The sequence below is a fragment of the Cavia porcellus genome, unplaced genomic scaffold (assembly GCF_034190915.1).
Source record: "Cavia porcellus strain 051 isolate PalLab524CR breed Dunkin Hartley unplaced genomic scaffold, mCavPor4.1 scaffold_5, whole genome shotgun sequence".
Taxonomy (NCBI): domain Eukaryota; kingdom Metazoa; phylum Chordata; class Mammalia; order Rodentia; family Caviidae; genus Cavia; species Cavia porcellus.
Genome location: NW_026947488.1, coordinates 44,150,785 through 44,173,816, shown reverse-complemented (window position 1 = coordinate 44,173,816; position 23,032 = coordinate 44,150,785). Strand labels below are relative to the sequence as shown.

The 23,032-nt window shown below is 38.9% G+C and overlaps 1 protein-coding gene across 9 annotated transcripts in view; it reads left to right on the top strand.

The window, feature by feature from the left end:
• The window catches only part of Plcb4 (phospholipase C beta 4), a 355,157-nt gene that overhangs the window by 297,346 nt on the left and 34,779 nt on the right, over window positions 1–23,032 (top strand). For all 9 annotated transcript variants that reach the window (XM_063248709.1, XM_063248710.1, XM_023560190.2 and 6 more), the window contains 8 exons: window positions 2,569–2,710; window positions 3,588–3,672; window positions 4,028–4,152; window positions 5,226–5,277; window positions 6,650–6,752; window positions 7,853–8,017; window positions 10,698–10,902; window positions 22,281–22,369. In XM_063248709.1, coding sequence (XP_063104779.1) covers window positions 2,569–2,710; window positions 3,588–3,672; window positions 4,028–4,152; window positions 5,226–5,277; window positions 6,650–6,752; window positions 7,853–8,017; window positions 10,698–10,902; window positions 22,281–22,369 — 966 coding nt within the window. The remainder of the gene's footprint in view (window positions 1–2,568; window positions 2,711–3,587; window positions 3,673–4,027; window positions 4,153–5,225; window positions 5,278–6,649; window positions 6,753–7,852; window positions 8,018–10,697; window positions 10,903–22,280; window positions 22,370–23,032) is intronic.

The following is a 23,032-nucleotide window of genomic DNA, read 5'->3' as shown; positions in this document are numbered from 1 at the left end:
GCTTTCTTTAGAAGACACCCACATGTGGCCCTCAAAAGTTAAACATTCTGTACTAACTGATATTGTCGCTCTACTTCCTGACCTCAGTGGGATGTCAGACTCAGTGTTCAAATGCTATCTTTACATGCTTGATGCATGTGACTGCATATAAGTATTCAAAGGAAAGAATTATTCACAATGATCAAATGATTACATTCTGATGAAAACACAGAAGTAGGGCATGTGAAATTTTTAAAAATAATTGTCTAATGCACTAAGGCATTTTCTTAGTTGGAATTAGAGATTTTAACCCTAGCACAGGGCTGTGTAATCATCTATATATTGAGTTTGAAATTTAAAATGACCTAGTAGGTCATTTGATCCATGTTACAGTGTAATAGCAAGGTGGTCTTAGTTCTGACGTGTTGACATGGTGCAAGAATTTCTTAGTTAGCTTTATACTGCATTGTTTCTGTTTTTGGTGGGGTGTTTTTGGTGTTTTGCTTTTTTGTTTTAGACATTAGCTTTATTTTAATTTTTTGTAAAATTATCTTCATTTTCCTTTATCCTTTTCAAAGTTCTCCATGGTGATCAAAGTGTCTTGAATAAATTATGTGGTTCATTATAGAATGGTGAGACTGACCACAGTCCCTGGTAGAAATGTGCCTTTTCCCTGGAGTCTCATACCTCAGAGAATATATATAGGAAGGGAAGTAAAAAGGAATAAGATGTGAGAAGTATATATACTGATTTCCCATAACGGATATATATGTTGTATATTGCCAACATGTTAATAAAAGTGGAGGGAAAAGAAAGAAAATACAGCTTTCTGCCCATGAGGTCTTATTGTATGTAGATTGAGACTCAAATCTTTTATCTGAATGTTCAATTTAAAGGAATTAAGGCGAAATCTGATCCTATCCTCTCTCCAAATATTTATTAAAACACTCTTTGTGTGCGCTAGTGTCAGGATTACAGGCTCCATGGTGTACCGCCTGACTGACACTTGGTCATTACTCTCTGTCCTGACCCTTAAGGCCTTGGGCATCTCATGTGATGAATGGGTGCACTGCGACCTAGCATCAGCACAGCGATGTGATTGTGGGTACAGCCACCCATCCTAGTGCTCAGCACCAGCACTGATGTTTCTTTCTAGGGCCTTAAACTTCCAAGAAGGAATAAAAGTGTCCCTGCCCTTGTTGGAGGTTAGGTGGTAGGCATTGGGATATACAGAGAAAATGGTATAAACAAAAAGAAGTTCCATTCTTTGAATATTTATCTCCAGTATTCATTGATGAAATTGGTGTGATGGTCCAGCATAGTCAGAATGTTAAGTCATCACATTGAAATGAATGACCATTTCTTCATTCAAGGCATGAGTGACACGACTAAGCAATTCCCTCACTTAGTTTCCACTTGTGCAGCAAATGTTGCTTCCCAAAGTTCACTAAAATGTATTCCGAAGGTAGATTTTTGTTGTGGTATGTTTTGTTAATTTTCCTCTGATTTCTCAAGAAATCAATAAAATGATAGTTTGTTTGTTTTTTTTTTTTTTCTCCCTACAAAATAACACAATTTCTGGATGTCCTGTGTAGCAAGTGGTCAGGTTATTTTAAAATAATTGCTTTAAAAAAATACCATAAGCCACTATTTTTGTTTCTTGAGATAGGGTCTTTCTATGTGGTTCAGGCTGTCTTTGAACTCACTATGTAACCTCAAACCCACAGTGATCCTCCTGCCTCAGCCTCCTGAGAGCTAAGCTTATGGTTTTGTACCACCATGCCTGGCTTTCATAAATCACAATAGATGTGGCTGAAATTCTAGAGCAATGGTCCTAGAAAATGTCGTCTCCAGGCCAGCCCATCATCAGCACTAAGAACTGGATATATAACTGCAAGTTCAGAGGCTTCATTCAGATGTGTGTTAGCAAAAACTCCAAGGGAGGGGCCCAGAGATCCTCTTTGGCTTGGGATGGGGTAGAATGCTAAGGATGGAATCAAGAGCCTTTGCACTGGGCTGTTCAGTGCTTTTTAAAGATTCTTGTTTTTGTTTTTAATTTGAGCACAGTCTCCCTAAGTTGCTAAGTTACCCAGACTTGGCTCAAACTTATGATCTTCCTACCTTAGTTTCCCACAGTGCTGGGATTATACACATGAACCGCTCTGTATGACTCTCAGGAATATTTTAACATAACCTCCTGGTGATTCTGATGCACAGTGAAGTTTAAGCGTCACTGCCGTTGACTCCGTGCCTCAACTTGTGAAATGTGAGAGCTCGTACTACGTTTCATGTCTTGTAACATTGCCAAGAGGCCCCAGTATAGCTTCTTCAGTGTTTTAAAAGTCCCTTGGAAATCTAACAACTGAGATAAACTGAAAATGTCCTGGTTCCATTATTTGCCTGTGCATTATTTGGAGCTATCATAGACATTAAGTTCAAATTACCCTTCAGCACAATGGAGGCACGGAAATGTCGTTGACCTTTGTATCAGTGCATGAGCAAACTATCTTTAGTAAGGACGTTTGCAGCTTGAATCTGTGAGTCCTGCTGAAACCTTCAGCCCAACCTTCCTCTGCTTTGTGCTCCCAGGGTCTGGTTACTGTGGAAGACGAGCAGGCTTGGATGGCATCTTATAAATACGTAGGTGCTACCACTAATATCCACCCGTATTTGTCCACAATGATCAACTACGCACAACCTGTAAAGTTTCAAGGTTTCCATGTGGCAGAAGGTAACACGAAAGGTTAAATGCAATCATCTTTTTTTGTTGTTGCCTACTTCTCTTTTGTTCTGCTCTTGAGCTCTGATCTTACTTGTTACCATTTTTTTTTTCCTTTTAGGAATGAGCACCATTCCACCTTGTTTCATGTTTAAACTTTAATTATTTATGCATATTCATTATGCACAGTAATGGTTTTCACTGTGGCATTTCCATGTGCTTTGCTCCTGCTCACTGCCTGCCTCCCTCTGCTGCTCTCTACCTTAGTTTTGATTGGTAGACCATATGGCCATGGGGCCTTGGCCAGCATTGGGGTTGTGTTGTCATTCTCTGCATTCGCCACACGGTGGCTCTGAGAGATTGTGTGTACCCAACTACTGGATATATTGTAATATGATGTGGGTTCCATGCATTCATTTGACAAATACTGCTTACAAGAAACGGAGGAGAGTAGGGCTGGGGGCACAGAGGGAGGCTGGTCACTGAGTGCAAAGCTACAGTGAGATGGAGCAATGAATTCTAGTGTTCCATGGCACAAGACTGGCTGTTAACCAGAAGTTGCTCTCTGAAGTATTTCAAGAGTTTTTAAAATCTTTTCTGTGCTGCAAAAATCATCATCATACTCATCAAAAATCATAATTCCAAGTTGGCTGCAGCAATCAGAGTGCATGTAATTTGTTTGACGACTCCAAGTTTAATTCAGCACATTTATTATGTTAAGGCTGCTCTCTAGCCACAGGATGTTAATGAAACTGGGAGCGACTAACGTGACCCAGTAACATTAACCACTGATGCCTCAGGATTCCAGATGTAATTATATTTATTGCCTGCCCTTCTGGCAGGATTTGATGGCAGGGTTTCTGAGTGTGTCTTTGCTTTTCTTTTACAGAACGCAATATTCATTATAACATGTCATCTTTTAATGAATCAGTTGGTCTTGGCTACTTGAAGACGCATGCGATTGAATTTGTAAAGTATCCTTATACATTAAGTGGAGTGAGACTTAGTGTACTTTAGGTTTGGCAAAAATCTCTGAAATAGACTAGTGGCTAATGCATAAAATTGATTGTAGAGGTCATAAAATAATGTATGTGAAAGACCATGGCAGCTGTGCCCATCTGCCCAAATGTGAATTGTTTATAGAACCCACAGAGCAAACTGTGATCTTTCTCCTAAATATCATTGATAAATGTGAAATTTGTTTTGTGTTATCTACATGTTTATCCTTGTTGGCCTACACCTCTGTTATTTTACCTCCTTGTTGCTTATTAATCTTGATTGTGGTACTCTTCTTTTTGTTTATACTGATTCCCTTAATAAGTTACACAGTTATAACAAACGGCAAATGAGTCGCATTTACCCCAAGGGAGGCCGAGTTGATTCCAGTAATTACATGCCTCAGATTTTCTGGAACGCTGGCTGCCAGATGGTTTCACTGAACTATCAAACCCCAGGTAGGAGCTGATGTCCAGTGACCCTGAATTCCAGAGAACGCATGGATGGGGTGGTGTTGGCAGCCCCTATCAGTTGGCTTTAGGAATCTTTTAAAAAAAGAAAGCAGACATATGGCAAACAAAACATTTTGCCTTTATATAATGGTGAGAAGTTTACATAATGGTGAGAAATCAAAATCCCAAAGTAGAGCTATGAAACAGTGGCAGAAGATAATATGTTTTGCTTTCAGTTGAAGTTCCTCTCACAAATGCTGTAACTACACATTATCCCCTACTCCAAAATAGTTCTAAATTTTCTTCTTTTGGGATAAACTTGTTATCCTTCTTTCCAGAGGTAGAACTAAGTGAGGAGAATTTGGGTATCTTGCACAATGTCTATGACTTATTTCTTTTTTGGAAATTACTCTGGGCGCTGTGAACATTCAGCAGATATCAATGATGTAGTAGGATATCATTAGAAAAGGACAGAATCTTACATAGTAGGGCTATTTAATCACTAGGACAGCTTGTGTTTTATTCTAGAATGTCAAGATTAACCACATTTTGAAGAAATAAAAAACTCTTATCTGTTGTTTATCTCTTTCTTTTGTTGATGAGAAGAAAGAAAAATTTCAGCCACCTACAAGAGAAAAGTCGCTGCCAGTGTCAACCTCAGTAGAAGGTTCCCTTAAGACTCACATTGAAAATAAGTCACCAGTTTTTATATTTTCCTTGTCTCATTCAGTGTTAAGTCCTTCTGAGTTGTGTGGGTTTTCTCCAGCAAAGCCACATATATACTCTACTAAGGACAGCAGAGTCTCCACACACACCATTAAATGAACAATCACGACTTGGGTATTGAATCCACTTTTTAAAGCAGATCTAGGATGATATTTATGAAAACACACTTTATAGTTAAGTTAAACATGAGGTCATTTCTGCATGGAAAAGAGTTAGGTGTCAAACAATGCAAGTGGTATCTTGTAGGATTAAAGGAGAATCTTTGGGTCAATGGAAATATTGTTTAAAATCGCCCTTTTGAACTTCCTTTGCTCAAGAAGACAAGATGCTAAATTATTTTTGTCTTTTGACAGATTTAGCAATGCAATTGAATCAGGGAAAATTTGAGTATAATGGATCGTGCGGGTGAGTAATATGATTGCAACTGTTGATACCTAGTTTCAAGACTCCATACCACAGCAATAATGAAACTGTCATTTTTAATTAGGGACTGCTGAACATAAGCCGGGTTTGAGGGATGGGATAGAAATAAATAAAACCCCTAGATAAATTTTATTTGCAAATATGCATTCTTCATCTGCCCCTTTTTACCTAACAAATTTTTTTCTTTTGACAGCAAGTTAGCAGTTCACCCTACACATGCTATCCTTTAATTCTCTCTTTACTTAATAGTGGAGGTTTTTATATCTGAAGCAGGTAATGATTCCTACTCATGTGGACATTAACTGAAGATATAGATATTAAATATGTGTATCTTTACTGACACCAAATAGAGAAATGAAGTTAGTTTCATATGAAACAAATTGTGTCCCACTGAATTTGATTTAATTTAGTTGACAATAAGCCTTTCTCCTCTCTTGATTATTTTCTATGACTTGTATATAGCCATTGTCAATAAATAATGCTATGAATGTTAAGCTAGTTTACTTAAATAGCTTTGTTTAAAACCTGTGAGTCCAGAAGTGAAATAGGAAATTTCAATTCCACTGAAACACTGAGAAGTTAAAGGAAATTCTATAGAGATTTAAAAAAAAAAAAACAAAAACCCCATGGTCATTTTTTCCCATGCCTTTTCCTCAAGCAGCATAGAAGTAAATAATCTCAGACCACAGCCCAAGGCCTCTAGACTCACCCAGGCGAATATGCTGATGGAGGGTTTTTGATGGTCGGTCACATAGTTCATCACCGTAATTTCTTTGACCCAAAACCACCAGTCACAATACAATTTCTCAGAAGATGTGAGCTAGGTGTGGCTCTTCAGAGTGTATGCTCTGTACCTCTGCCATCAGATAGATGGTTCTCCGCCTGTGTGGCACACATGCAGGCTACAGCCCTGTCACCCAGTCACCCACCATATGTGTATCTGGAGCGTGTACAGTGGTCTCCTCTGCTTTGTGTTTTGAAAAAAATAAATAGGATTGGAAGAAAAGGGCCAAGTACATATCAACTGGTGAACTTTGCAGGATGCTTGCTCTAACTGGATTCTGCCAGAGCAGAGAAGCAAGCCTTAAGACTGGCTAAGCCAGAAAAGGCTCGGGGGACTGGGGAACATTTTGGTCAGAGTTCCCCATTGTGTTCATCTTGTCTTTGAGCACAGCCACGCTCCCAGAGGCAGGTGTAGCTAATCATTGCTTTTGGGGATTATCCAAAATGGGGAAGGTCACCCTTGTGACCTTCGACCTAAAAATCTAGCTGCTAAGTTACAGAGCGGGAGAAGATCAGACTCAGGGAGTGTTTGGGCCTCTGTAAAGCTCCTCCTGCTCTTCTGTCCTACCAGGTACCTCCTCAAACCAGACTTCATGAGGCGGCCAGATAGAACATTCGACCCCTTCTCGGAGACCCCAGTCGACGGGGTCATTGCGGCCACGTGTTCAGTGCAGGTGAGGTCCCTGCTTATCACAGACCGTGCGAATGTGTTGCACATGATCCCCGGAAGCAACAGCTGCTCAGATGTTTAATGTCAATTGCCAAGAGTTGTCTTTTGCTCTCAAGTCTGACTTGAAATTCCCCCTTTTTTCTGAGACATTGTTTTTGCAGTTAAAATTATGAAGGATTTTGGAAATACCATATCAAAAAGTATGTAGTATGTGATTGCTATATATAACAAAGTATGTAATATATGATTGCTGTATATAAAATTGTAGAAAATGTGAGCTATAGTTATGGTAAGTTAGTGGTTGCCTCTGGACAGAGATGGACCATAACAATGGTCTGAAGAAACCCGTAGAGATTATGGAAATGCTTATTATATTAATGACAGTGATATAATAATAGTTTCATTGATGTAGTCATATGTCAAGACTGATTCAGTTGCACAGTTTTAACATGTCCAATTTATTGAACTCAGTTTTACCTCAAAAAATGATTTCAAAAATTATTAACTATTAAGTGATGTAAAAAAAAAAGACTAATAGCTGTCGTCAATTGGAAAATAAATGAAAAGTAGTTACTCCATAGCTTTTATTGCAGATAGAATTTAGCGCTGGTCTTTATAAAAAATACTATCTGCTGACTAATTTCAACATCAGCAAAGAAAACCAGGTATGTTTTAGCTTTGCTTTTCTTTGTACCCATCCCTTTTCAATGTGTCCCTTTTAGAATGCAGTAATAAGTTCGGCTTGGTAGAGTTTCACATCTATACAAGGATTATAGGGAATCCCAATCCATCACTTCTCTGCAGTATGGACACTTGTAGGTGGGAGGAGGACACTGGGCATCTGTCTTACTATGACTCATGCCTTTACTTCATTCTTTTAGACAGCATTAGCAAGTAGAACTTTTGACTAGAACTACTTTTGTCTTTACATATAGTTGTAGCCCAGTAATATTTGGTTTGCTAAACAGGGAATACGGGATTTTCATTGATAATTAAAATTCCTTTCCCCAGAGAAACAAAAATTTCTTATTTCCTGATTGTTCTCTGCCAACGACACTTACACAGCGCTCACATCCACCTCATTCCGTGTCTGTGTTGCTGCAGGTCATATCAGGGCAGTTCTTGTCAGATAAGAAAATCGGCACATATGTAGAAGTAGATATGTATGGATTGCCAACCGACACCATACGCAAGGAATTCCGAACTCGCATGGTCATGAACAATGGACTGAATCCAGTATATAATGAAGAATCATTTGTGTTTCGGAAGGTAGGACCTGCCAAACCCACCCTAACTTACTACGTAGACACGGCATGTCTTTTTACCCCTTTCTTCCAGTGGACAAGTTCTGTACCTATGATATAATTTTATGAAATAGACTTCGTTTTTTTTTTTTTTTTTTGAGGTTTTCTCAATTCATCAATTTATGGCAGAGAGTTCTCCATTATCTTACTATCTCTCTGATACTTCAAAGATTTATACTTCTCTCATTGATAGAGATAATGTATACAACGTAATCCACCATTAGCAGGACACATTGTTAAGCTCTCCAAATTAGCGCCCCCTCAAACCTCCACCCATCTCATCCCAAGCAGCCACATGCAAACATACTGAAAGGCTAATTTTTCTTCATGATTTTTTGGTCAAAAACCAAATATTTGGTTGGGGATATAGCTCTGAGGCACAGCACCTGCCTGTAAGCCCAAGGTCATGAATTTGATTTCTGCTAATATATATATATATATATATATATATGTATATGTATGTAACCCTTTTACTGCTTTGTTTTTTATTTCCTTTTTTTCTCTCTTTAAATAATAAAAAAATACAAAGTCTCAAGCCACTCAACTAAATTACTGCATCAAAAACTATGGATGTTTATGTTTTAATGGGATCTTTTTTTGGCCCTGCTGGCCCTGTTCTGGCTCCATCTCCCCCTGGAGATGCCCTTCTTCCAGGTGGCACTAACTAGACTGCAGGATTGCAGCTACCATTTAGGATGCATGCGCCTCACCGCCATAGACACCATCTTACTTTGAAAAGTTCTTTTCTGCCCTGGAACTTACTGGCACTTTGTAGTGGTGGTTCCTTAGCCAACTATTCAGGGAGTCTGTTGCATGCAGAGCTGAGGTCAGTCATTGTGGTCCCATGGTCAGGTTGACTCAGTTGTGTCCCTTTGGGAAGTGTGTCACCTGCTGCTGCTCACAGGTTTTGTTCTTCACATATGGTCTTTCTTTGTCCCACTAGTACTGGCTGCTGGTCCCAAGATCCAGCACGGTCATTTCCTCTCATGTTCACATTTCATCATTTTTCCTTTCTATTTCTCTTGTCCATTGAAGATAGTGTGAATATACCACATATTGCCAATCTGTGAATGCCCACTTCTCTCTCTCACCTGTTCTGTTGTCTTGGCTAAATGATTTGTTTCTTCTTCATTAGGTCCAGATTTACCAAGAGGTTCTGCTCCCTTGTCTGTCATGCAATGCAGAGAATTGGCTTCTTGTCATAACAAAATATGTATTAGCTGCTTTAGAATAGCTGACTTATAGAAAGCAAATTCAGGAGGTCGATGTAGATTGAGTAAAACAGGCCATTTTAAAATTTAGGTCCGTTAATACCCTGATACTTGCAATGCCCATTAACAGACTGTCTGATCCTGTCAGGAAGCAGTGTAAGTTCATCGTGATTTGTCTTTTTCTTCCCTTGTTTTTCCAGATTGTTGTACCTGGACCCATACTGTGACACAGTGTCCTTTGACAGTATGAATAACTCCTGTAAACATTTCAGAAGGAATTCAGAATGTTAATTCAAACATTATTTTTGATGAATAAGGGAATCTCAAACTTGGTTTTTCTGTGTGTAAAAGTTTTGGCTCCAGAAATAAGATACCAATTCTAGTTCCTTTACTATTGTTGAAAATAAACCTTTTACTGATGCTGATTACTTTAGGCATCTCTTCTTCGTTGTAGTTGGGTTTGTTTTTCTGCACTAATATCATAAGTCTGGAGTGGCAAGGCCCAAGCTTCCCATTTACCATGTGAGGAACAGGCGTGAGGGAAGGTACCTGGGTTTAAACTAGACACCTTTTCGTCTGTGTGAAGTTGGAATTAAATTGTTACTTCCAGATGCAAATAGGCAGGCAAACATTGTCTAGCTTTAGACGTAGTACTCAGATCAACCTCATTATTCTGGCTGCTCTTAGCGAATAAAAATGAGTTCCTGATTAAACACCCTGGATTTTCTTCTGTCATGTTCCTACTTTGAATAAATATTTTGCCATCTGAACTCAAGTAATTATGTCCATTTATTCAGTTCAGACATGGCAGGAGTGGACACATATTAATGCATATTAATATTTTAAGTATATCAGCATTTCTTGGAATCATATCCTAATGATATTTCTGATGCCCCCTCTATTTAATTTCTTCTGTTTGATATTCTAAAATGTGTCAGGACTTGAAGAATGCAAGAAACAAGCAAAGTCCAAACTTATTTATAAATTTTCTTATACACATGAAGCATTTATTCAAAGATGCTTCCTTTATTATTAAAACCGGATACAGCCAGATGTCAGAAGCTGGTCAGGTAGCAGGCAGATTACAGGTTTAGAAGTCAAGGACTCCGAGTTCCAAATCCTGTTCTGTCACTGACAATGTCTCAGTTTAAGAAAATCACCCCATTTCTCAGGGTCTTGTTTTTCTCACCCAATTGCTTGAGTGGAAATGGGGAATGATGGCAAGGGTTGAACTCATAATCTTCAACAGCCATTCCATGTAACATTTCTGATGAAATGAAACCTGTTCTCATTGTCTTTCTCAGCATCTTGGGCATTGTAGTTGCAAAGTATGGAATGCAAATGGATCATGATTTACTGTCCAGATTCCTAGAGTACTGGTTCTAGGAAGCAGCGCTACAGAAACCAATGAAAAGTCCTGTTCCTTGTTTGCAGGTGATCCTGCCCGACCTGGCTGTCTTAAGAATAGCAGTGTATGATGATAACAACAAGCTGATTGGCCAGAGGATCCTTCCCCTGGATGGCCTCCAAGCAGGGTACCGACACATTTCCCTTCGAAATGAAGGAAATAAACCTTTGTCACTGCCAACAATTTTCTGCAATATTGTTCTTAAAACATACGTGCCTGATGGATTTGGAGGTAAGATAGACGCTTCAGTGCAGAATGTGATATAGATGAGGTTCTAAAACATTCTGTCTGTGCTTTACATGTAATAATAATGACATTCATTCCATCCTATGTTGTAAACCTGTGTTTGTAAAGGCTTGTAGCCTTGAAGAAATTAAGGCTAAATTACCTCAGAACTCAGAGGCAGAAACAAAAGAGCAAGACTATATTAGCTTTAATGTCTGTTCTTATTTTTAAAATGTTACAATTCTGTGTTATCAAGTTTTACATTTTTTATGAAGGATATTTTATACCACTAATCAAAGTGAGAAAAATTATATGAAACCATATTGTATCAACTGATATAACTGAAATATTTAAATAAGCCAGGGATTTAGCTCAGCGGCATAAGCACTTGCCTGGAAAGCATGAGGTCAGAAGTTCGATCCCCAGTACCAAAAAATAAAAAAAGAGAGAAAGAAATTAAACTGAATTACCAATATGCTTGAATTTTGCTCCAAATCTGTGAGAAGTTCGTTTGCTTCACTTAATCTTAGCCAAAAGACCTAGAAGCGATAAAGTTCATTTTCTTTAAGAATTCCCAATCATCAGTCACACTGGCTCTGCTAAAGTAATCAATGGGAACAACCCAACTGGACCACAGATTATGATTTTGCTTACACCCAAATAGATGAACTCCTTATAGAATCCAATAAGCCAAAAATTTTAAAAAGAAATCAAAAGTGCTCTAAATTCTCAGTCTGTTGACCCATGAAGAAAGAGTGTGTCAGAGTGACTATTTGCCAAGGGTTTGAATCCTACTTTTCCATTGTTGGCTGGTGGCCTTGGGAATATGCTATTCCCTCATTTCTTCCCCTGTGAGGTAAAGAGCAGGGTATCGCCTCCCTCTGAGCCTGCTGGACAGGTGCTCACCCTTGCAGTGCACAGCACAGGGAGTCTCAGGGCTGCATGTACACATGGGTACATGTCTACAGAGAATGGTGCACTTTCCATACTGTACCCCAGCTATCTTGTTAAGAGACTATAGTGCTGTGGGCTGTTGAATTTTAGCAATGCATGCTGTTGTGGAGGTAGCTTTTCTGAAACTAATCATCACCTTTAGCAACCTAATTGCAGGTTCAAAAACTAAACTAAGCCGTTTTCAGTCTCACAATCCATAGCATGACTCTCTCCTCTGTCCCCTTTGTTTTTCAAAAAGCAGAAGCACATTAGAAGCTACTCATACAGAGACAAAGAATGCATTAAAGGGTCTAGGAGCTGGTGCTGTGGGACTGAGTAAATGGATGAGGGAAGCAGACCAGAGGCCTTGCGTGTTTCAGAGCTGCAGCTCAGCTGTTGGCAAACCCAAGGCCCCACCTGCAGGATAGCACAGCAGTGGGCCGGAGTCATTGACAGATGAGTAGAATCACCTTCCACGCATCTGAGCTTAGAAGCAGGGAGCCTGCGATAACTGCACTTTATAAAGAGCTGCATAAGCCCACACAAGGAAAATTTTGTAAAGTTTTGCTTCTGCCTGAGTTAAGTTTCAAATGAATCTAATTTCTTCCTGGGAAATGAGCCATTTAATTAGAAAAAATGAAAAAAATGGTTCCTGCTTTGTGCCAAGCACTTTACATGAAGCCCAAAAATGTGAAATTGTTGAGAATGGAAGTGGGCATATAGCGATCTTTGCAGAAGAAATACCTGCATTTATAATTTGCTATTTTGGGTGTGGATATTTAAATACCAATCCCATTCATCTCTTTTGTAATAGTCCTGAGAGGATTGTTCCCTGATGCATCCTGGCTGCTTCCTTTGTATCAGAAGCAGCTGGACTTCTGCCCTGTGTCACCACTGAAGCAATGCTGTAGTTGATATCTTACCCCTAAATGTGACATCAGACACAGTAGATTCAGAATCCTAAGGTCATCTCTTTTATTTAGGAAGAAACTGAGGGGCAATGTTGTAAGATTTAGGCTCTTATCTGCAGATAACAAAAGAATACAAGCACTGCCTTTTCCTAGATTACTCATCATCTTCACAGCTCCTTGATTATTTGTTCCTATTTCATCTAGGAAGCTCACCTCCTACCTTCGGACCTAAGTGTTTAGGTACTGAATCAGTGAAGCAGGAAATCTGTTGGGTCTGTATTCCCGGTATTTGACTACAGAAAGATAATGTGTGTTGAGAACTTCATTTTATAAATGATAGGGCAGCTGAAATGTGTATCAAAGAGAGATTCTGACAACAGAAAGAATAGGAGTCACTCCTAAATCCACTGCCTCAGGGAACTACTGTTTACTTCCAATTTCATTTTTTCTATTCTACTTTTAATAAAATTGAATCTAAGTCTTGTGGAACCCTAATATGTCCCCCCAATGAAGACTGTTTTCTCATGTCATGAAATATTTTTATATTTTTTCTTTTTTTATGTTTTTATCATTTGACCCCACTTTATGCTTGTTTTTATTTAGTTACTGAGAAGCCCTGATGTCATTTCCACTCTTATTTCCTATAAATACTACTGTACCTGAGAACTCTAAATGTAAAATTTTGGAAATATTTGTGAACATTTCCTGAAGATGAATTCAATGAAGATTTGCTACACTAAAAATATCTATATATTTAATGCTTTATTTTTATTTATTTTTTTATTTTGAAGAGAATAAAACCGAATGAAACAAAATGGAATAGAGTCAGTTAAAACAAAGGATGAACATGGTAGAAGACTTAAAAAGAAAATACAAGGAGATCCACAATGGCTACCATAATGCCTTTTGTTATCCTCAAAAGAATTGCCCATATTTAAAGTTTTAGATTGTTAAATGCAAGTATATTATAGAACTTTAAAGAAAAAAAAAAAAAAAAAAACCAAAACATTTAAGCCCAATATATAGTTCAGTGGCACAAGCGCCTGCCTGGTAAGTGCAAGGTCATTTGTTCAATCCTTGGTACGAAATAATAATTTGAACTAGTTTAATCAGTAAAAATTGTACTTCATTGGGGTGTTTTACTTAAAAAATATCTTCTCAAAGGAAAAGATGTGTCCTTTTACTCAGTACCTACCACCAGAATGACTCTAGGACACTTAGACCCAAGATTTTTCCAGCTAAGTCAACATATATATAAAAATAAACCAGTGCATGCCTATACATAACTGTGACCCATTATATAGTATGTCCAAAAGGTAGAGAAGCTTAAAAAGTTTTGTATTCAGAGCATTTGGACTTTAGATTAGAGATACTGAATGTGCGTTCCATTCGATGGCTAGGCCATTATCTTTGAATTGGTTCTGTGTGTACTCCTACACATCCTGTATGAAGCTGCCTGTTTCCACACACCATCACCAATTCTAACAAAAACATTCTTAATTTTTCCCAGTAATGGTGGTAAACATGACATCTCATCTTCTCAGCTTGCATAATTATGAGTCAGATCAAGCATATAGAGTCTGAGTTTTGGTTATTTCTATTCCTTTTCCTAAAAGTCTTTCTCTAGTACTCCTTGGTTTTTTATTATTTTTTAATTCCTATTTGTCTTTAATTGTTTAAATCAAGTTTTGATTTATTCATAAATTCTTCCTATCTGTCTGTCTGTCTGTCTGTCTGTGTGTGTCTCTCTCTGTCTCATAATTTCCAAAGTGGACTGAAGTAGATATCAGTGTCCCAATAAAGTTCTATGAGTATAAAGGGTGGAGATCCAAAGATTATTTTTCTTGGCTGGTAGTGTGTTGTTTTGTTGAGGCTACTGTGACCATTGGCCTGTGACCTTGCACGACTGTGCGTAACGCTTTATGTCTTTGCATTCTTGGTGCAGCCTGGCAGTACCAGTAGTCCCCATCTTACAAGCGAGGGGGGTGAGACAAGTTCCTGGAACAGAGCTGGCCACAGCAGCTGCCCCACTGAGTTCTTTCATTGTTACCTATTTTAGCATGCTAAAGAAAAATCTGCTGGTTATGGTTTCTTCACCTCAATTTACCCTTTAGTTTTTGTAAATTGCAACAGTGAATTATTATGCCATAAGCAATTCATTATCCTGTATCGATTTCTTAATCCCATGCTTGCCAAGTTTCAGAACTCTAATGCACTGGTAACAGGATGTGGTGGTTACCTTAAGTACCAGCACCTGTACATTTTATACGATTAAATGCATTTTAAGTCTCAGTAAATGTCTACAGGTTGGCATAATATTACAGAAATAAGAAAGCTGTTGTTAAAGGTTTGCCAAGTTTGGGCAAGTCCCTAGGAAAGGGGTGGACCTTTACAGAGCTTCTGGTCATCAAATTATTGGGCTTCTAGTCTATGGGTCACCATATGGTGATGAATCCCCACAGATGAAAAACTTTTCAATTGATCACAATTAATTCTGCCCTCCCACATCTGGTGCTCTTTAGAGGCTTTGGACTCTGGCTGCCCTGACTTCCTCTCAGCTTGAGACAGGTCTTGAGCCAGTTTTTCCAGTCTGTCCTCTTCTGTCCCATGAGGTACTGATTTTCCCTCCTTGCCCACTCCATACACAGGCAACGGTTTTAATGCACTGCTTATAATTTGCATTACATAATTCCTGAAACACACAAAGAAACAACAGGCCAAATATGATGTCTCATTTTTTTTTGTTGTTGCTGTAATAGACTACCTAAGATTAGGTAATTTAGAGAGAAAAGAGGTATTAAAGTTCAAAAGCCTGGAGACTGGAAATCTAAGTCCAGCTTCTGATGAGCTCCTCATCCTTGTCCATGAATGGAAAACAGCAGAAGAGGTAGTGAGAGAATAGAAGAGGGAAAAATGGGGCAGGACAGTTTGCAACAACCTCATCTCAAGATAACCAACCCATTCTTGCAGGAACTACATTCCTCCTTCCTCCTACACACCCCAGATACCTCTTAAAGAATACACTCCCTCTTAGTCCTGTTACACTGGCAACTAAATGTCATCCTGAGTTTTTGTGGGGAGAAACACAGCAAGTGTCTGCCATGTGTTTCTGAACTTTCATAGAGTTTTGTCTCTAAGCAGCTCAGCTGTAAAATGTCTTTGGGCTGAGGAAGAGCAATGGAGTCTCTTCATAATCAGAAACTAAATTTTGAAGTAAAGAAAATAGTTACATTTAGAAGAGGGATGGCTCAGAAGGAGGCAAGAAACCTTGGATTAATTCTTTCAACTTTACATTGCTACTAAACATGAGGAAAAACAGCTATGTCTTTTATTTCCACACTCATACACAAAAGAGAGACACTGGGAGCAAAGGTCCACTCTTCCTTTGTCAAATCCATGGGGACTGGAAGCGCTGGAGCTCTTATTTCTGCTTTGTGGGTGTACGTGCTACTGCAGGGGCGTTTGTTTTGTGCAGCATTGTCGCCATTAGCACTGCTGTTGGTGACAGGTAAAAGTTCCCAGGCTGATAACAATTAAGCAAGTACCAGTATTTCTCTTTTCCCACGCAGTGTTGCTCTAAATGAGTTTTATCATTCATGTTTCTTTTTTATCTCTGAGCTGCCACAGGGATGAGAGGCTTCCAGGCTGTGGGGCGTCCACGTTATATTTCAGTGTCGCTCAGAGCTAAGTACCAGGAGGCTCTCTCTGTTCTGTGGCCAGTGCTCCTCATTCATTCTGCAGCTGTGTAGACTTCCTCCTTCTCCTGCACCCAGCCTGTTTGGCCTAAGTGAAGATGAAGTGACCATTTGTTTGTTTGCTCCTTTTCCCTTTCTGCCGTTCTTAGGATTATAATCTAGCAGGTGAAGGGAGTGTCTGCTCAGACCTTGGGAGGGGGTGGGTGTTGCCTTCCAAAGACAGCTGATGCTTGTTACAGTGGATGTTTCCAGAGGAAAAACATCCATAATAATGAAGGAAGGCGCCATTCCTGCAGAGGGAGTCTCAGAACTTTCTGAGACAATTTAAAGTTGTTCTATTTTGTTGTCCTCTCTTTTATGGACACTAAAGTTTTGTGTGCTGTCAGTTAAATATTTGTTGGGAAATCAGTTTGTATACTAGCAGTGATATCTTGGGTATTGAAGTTGAACTTGGGGTCTCATGCATGAGATACTCATTTTTATGGCATCTTTAAAAAGACTGGATATTAGCAAGAGCTCCAAGAAAGAAAGGCTCTGTGGTGGAAGGATGCAGACAGGTTATAGTAAAACACTTTGGAAATTCCTAAGTTAAGTAAATGTAAACAGGCTTCTAATTTTGCAGTGCCCTGAGATGTCCTATGAATGCCACAGAGAAGGGGGAGAGTTTGAATCTTTCCCATTATCTCTGAAGCCGGATCCTGGTGCCCTGAGCACCTGTTGGGCAGTCTAGGCTTCTAAGTAATAATGCAGTTCCAGAAATTCTCCCTCCTTTGTAGAAACCAAAAGAGCTAATCCAAAGTCATAGTTGATCTTTATTTGCATATTTTTATAGCCAGTCAGGAAACATGTAGCTTTCTTCTGCTTCTGAATGTTGATAATAGAAATAAAAGAGTGAGTAAGCTGATGGAACCTGGACCAGGAGCAGTTTCAGAGGGGTGAGGAGGGGAAGTTAGGTGCCCTGATTTGTGCTCAGCATTCAGATGCTTCAAAAAGTAGTGGATAAACAACAAATTGGATTCTCTTGAAAAGTCAGTAAGTAACTAGAGGTTTGCACTAGTGAATTGTTATCTTTAGTTCTTAGGGACAACTAAATTGATGCATTCAGCACTGTGTAAGTTATGAAGGATGGCAGGATAGAGGGAGAGGAAAATGTCTATGTGGAGTATTCTGTAGGAGAGAGCTTTGTGAAAATGAAACTCAGCTCAGAAATAGATGCTATTTTTTTCTTAAATACAGATAAGTAAAGCTTTGGATACATTTAAATGAACAAAGCAAATGAGATGCACAAACAGATTTCCTCTTAAGGAAGGTTCCAGTGCCCCTGCTGTGGCCTCCAGACATCCAGGACATTCTGCCGGCTCTGCAGAGTCAGGGGTTTGTGTGTGTGCCTCTCCACCCTGTAGGATGGTCTGTCTCTAGGTCTAGTCACCTGCCTGATGAATGCTGATCTGCACTTAAAATGAGTTCCTGGCAGAGTGGCTTGTCCTGATGTGCACTGAGCTAAATGGGATACACTCAGTCATGACATTCCCCCAGGAAAGGAGGGAAGCCCAGTGCAGTGGCATCTGGGCACAGATAAAGATGCCAGATTTACCTGAATGTGCAGAATGTTGGCCAAGGCTATGCAAGATTTATTTAACCACTTCCACAAATCATTTTTCTGTGATAAGGCAACAAAAAATTAACATTTGAAAACATAATTACACAAGTATATAAGTATTAGATATTTGAGGAATAGCTTCTCATTCCTTAGTTATACATGATTTTAAAAGTCATGATTAAAAATCGATTTTTGTTTTAGATTTATAGACTCTGTCTGTCTGTCTGTCTGTCTGTCTGTGTGTCTCAGATGTGTATGCCACTGGCCAGAGAAGAAACTGTGAAAAGAAAACAATGCAAGAGTCTAAGACATACTTTCGCTCCCTAATACTGAACCTTTGCCCTTCACTGAAAAACGTGATGAGAATTTCTGAGTATTCTATTTCTGTTCTTCTACTTTGACCTGTGATTTAAGTTTCAGGAGAGTATCTGCCACCATGTGACAAAATTAGACCTCCTCGAAGTATTTCTTATTCGTAACTGCCAGGAAGGAAGCACCCAATTTTAAGGCAATATATAGACATCCCAAATAGGACATTTAAAATAAAACTCTAATTAGGCAGAATTTCAGGATCTAGTAGCATAAGCCTCCATAGTTTCCAAGATGGTTAATATTGATGATTTGGCATACATTCAGTAATAACATTTATCCAACAAATGAATAAATCTTAAGCATCTGATTCTGCTGTGTAATTTAGAGAACCATGCATAATCCAACAGCAGATGGCTGACAGGAACATCTCAGTCAGCATGACTGTGGGGTATTAAGCAATCTGTGGAATCAACTAGTTGTGTAAAATCATCTCCCCGCAGTAATCAGGGAGAATACTATTGAGCTTCTAGGTCCAGTTTCCCAGGATTCAACTGTGACAGGGCCCAGGGCAGCCTCCAGGGGCTGGATGGCCCTTCTTTGTTCCCAGAGACAAAACCTGTCTTGTGCTTACGCACATGACTTTGTAAGAATGATGCATACCCCAAAATGTAAGAAATAATGGTTTTCTCAGTCATTATCTGTAATCAAGTTTATAATTGTCTGATTGGGCCACTGTATCAAGTTACACTTAAGACTACAGTATCAAGTTACCATACATTGGCTAACTTGAAACAACAGCTTTTTACTCCATATAGTTCTGGTGGCCAAAAGTCTAAAATCGAAGTGTATCAGTCAGGGTTTACTGGAGAAATAGATGTAATTTCTTACTAAGAAATTACAAGATTAGGGCCTGGGGATTTAGCTCAGCTGTATAAGTGCCTGCCTTGCAAGTGCACAGTCGTGAGTTTGATCCCCAGTATTGATTTTAAAAAAAAGAAAAACATTACAAGTTAGCTTACACTGGTCAGCCACAAAGTTGGATGAGGGAGCGTGTAGAGGGTGTCTACATGCTGGAGACTGAATGGTCCAGCCCAAGGGCTGGAGTTTCCTTCAGTATCCCATGCAAGTCTGTATCAAGAGGCCGATGGATCTTTGGTGGAACACTGAAGAAACTACAATGGGAGGCTGAAGAGTCCCAGCCAGCAGCCAAACAGTCTGTGCCAGAAGCCAGGAGATGACATCTAAGCTGAAGGCGAAGACTGAGCTCCTCTGAAGAGGCAACAATCAGTTCCTCTTCATTTGCCTTGTACTGTATGCAAGCTGCTCCCCTGGGCTGGTTGTAGCACTCACACTATCTGCCTGCCCTCCTCTTGGACATGCTAAGGATGTTACAAACTAGGGACCCTGGCCCCCTGCTGAATCACTTAAAGATCTCCCCTTCTCAAATTGACACAATGAACAATATCTTAGAAAGTAGCTGCTTGTTCTCTACACAGCAGGAGGTAGAGCTACTGAATCACTAAATTAAGCTTCTAGACTTCTCAAGTTGATACAGTGTATAAACCATCACACAAAGGGTCCCAGGCTGTGCTCAGGAGGAGGGCTCTTGGAGAACATTCTTCTTTGCTTCTTCCTAGCTTTTGGTGACTCACCAGTCCTTGGCTTGTAGCTGCACCACTGCTGCAATCTCTTGACTTCATTGTTTAAAAAAAAGAGTATGTGTTCTTCACTTTGTCTTTGTGATTCCTCTCCTGTTCTTATGAGTACACTATTCACTATATTTAGGGCCCACACTAATCCAGAGTGATCTCCTTTCAACCTTAACTGAAATGTATACAAAGAGTATGTTTATACAGAAGGTCACATTCTGAAGTTCTGGGTAAGCAAGGATTTGGAAACAGGTCAATATTTAATTCAGTATACCCTCTTAGTTCTGACTTATTGTTCAAGTATTCATTTTTTAAAATAAATCATTCTTCAGTAACTATATTAAAACAAACTTTGTTAGGAATGCCCTGTATGTCATTTGCTGTATTATGCAACTGAACTGTTAATTTTCTGGGAATAAAATGACAAAGAAATAATCTTTTACACTAAAATATTCCCAGCAAAGTCATCAGTTGTAGAAAAATTGAAAGTCCATCTAAATATCTACCAATGGTGAGTCATTTGATACATAAAGTCACTAGGGACATGGTTCGTTCACCAGCAATAACTACTAGACTAACTTAGCAGCACAAGGCTGGGTTGCAAGGATGTCTGTCCCTCTCAGTGACACATACATAGTCCCAGCATGCCATTGAAGTATTCTCACAAAAAGAGAAAGTCTGACCTTGGAGCTTGCTAGCAAAAGAAAGGACTAAGATGAAGTCAAAATGTGGAACATATCACAAACCCTCTGATGTCTCTTTTAAAAAAGTGTATGCTTTATGAAAATTAAGAAGTAGAAGGACTGTTCTAAGTAAAAGTAGACTAAAAACACATTTATTAGAGACATAGAATGGACATCATATCTCTATTCAAATAAAGTAACTACAGTATAAGAAGGGAAAATATTAAGATGGGCTATGCATCATATCATAGTAAGGAATTAGTGCCAATTTTGTTGGATCCAGTATTGGTATGGTCAATTCTAAAACAAGATGACCTTATTTAGATATGCATAGAGAGGTAAGTAGAATGGAAGTGATATGATGAATGGAATTTGAATATTTCAATAGAGGATAAAGAAAGAATAGATTTTAAATGTAGTAAGCAAACTTTATTAGGTCTTCATCATCAATATGTAGGAGAATATTTTAATTTTATCTTTACTTAGTGTACTCTTGAAAGCTTTCATTACTATGAAAGACTAAGACTCTAAGTCTTAGACTGTTAACTCAAAAGAAGTTTTTTCCTGAGCGAAGTTTAAAAACTCTTTTGTCCACATCCACTAGGAAGAGATAAATGGTCCGAGGGGTTACCCGTAATGACCAGAAGCAGAGCTTCTTGTGTACTGGTGGCAGGAGAATAAATTGGTGCAGCATCTGTGGGGCACAGCTACCATCACTTACCCGGCTTACCCATCACTTCAACTGCCAGAAATTTATCCTATGAACATACAAAAAAGAATGTTGTGAAATATTCCTGGACATTCACCACAAAAATATTTTAATCCTAAAGAACTGGAAGGACTCCAACTGTCCTCAACAGGGACTGGATAAAGAAATTACTGCTATTCAGAAAATAGAATATTTAAGCAACTCTTGTAATTAATGTAGTCGACTTATATTGCCAATATGGCAATATGCCAACATAGCTGAAGTAAAAATGTACAAAAAACTAAGAACCCACTTGGCGTTTTAATAATATTTAAAAAGATAGAAGAAATGCGTTCTTTATTGTATATTTAAATACTCAGCATGTTAGTTCTGTGTTGTCATGACATAATACCTGAGAAAACAAATGTAAGGGAATCAAGATTTATTTTGCCTCACAGTTTCACATGTTCTCTTGGTTCCGTTGCTTCTAGGTCTGTGGTAGGCTAGAAACCATGGCAGAAAGAAATAGTGGAGGAAAACTTGTCACTGTGTGGCAGCCAGGAAGCAGAGAAGGCATGTGCTCTCAGGCTTCCTCCTTCTTGCTTCTTGTGTACTCTGTCTGTGCCCCTGCTCTATCAGCAGAAGTCTCTCACATTCAGAAAGGGTCTCCCACGTGTTTGCCATTCCACATGCCAATCATGGGGGGGGAACCCATCTGATCTTTGGTTTTCACCTTTCCTCATTTCCTGTGTGCTGCAACTAATAGTACTTTCTGAGCCAGAGCTTATGTCCTAGGAGACGATACTGACTGGAAAGTATGACAGGTGTGCAGGATTATGAAGAATTTATTAGCTTAATTTTCTTGGTATCCTTACTGAAACAGAATTAACAATGCCTTGACTTTTCCCCTCAGATATTGTGGATGCTTTATCAGATCCAAAGAAATTTCTTTCAATTACTGAAAAGAGAGCAGACCAAATGAGAGCTATGGGCATTGAAACGGTAAGTAAAAGTGATTAAGGATAGCTGAATTAGAAAGTATGCTTATCTGACAGTAGTTTAAAAAACAAAACAACACAATAAGTATTGAAAGTTTAAAGAAAAATTTCAATGTAACAAAAAATTTAAAGTCTAAAAGAATATAGCATATTCATTCAGTAAAATATGGTCACCATCAGAAAGTCCCCAAATCACCAATGGTTTAGCACTGCTGGGAATGCCGGTCCTACTACAAATGAAATGTAAAACAGCTGTGATGCTTTGCTAACTTTGAAAATATAAGATGCTTTGTATGATGCTCAAATAACGAGGAGTACATTGCCGTGAATTAATGAAAGTGGCATTTATGACAGGCTACAGTTTTCACCATTGCGTTGAAACCTTCTTCCATTCCAGTACACACTTGTATAGTTGCTTTTTCTTTTGTTTTGTTTTTAAATGTTCTGTTTACCAAACTCCTCAGTTTGGAATAGAAGCAGCAGTCTCTCCAGTAGCTAGAAGAGAAGGTATACCTTTCTTTTTCTTGGCTCAGTCAATTTGCTTGCAACCTAAGGAAGCTACGTGATCTTTTAAGAGAGTAGAAATTGAGAAAGGGGAGTGGGAAAACCTGAGGGGTTCAGATGGCAAGACACAGATGTACAATACGTCTGGCCTTTAGTGAAATTC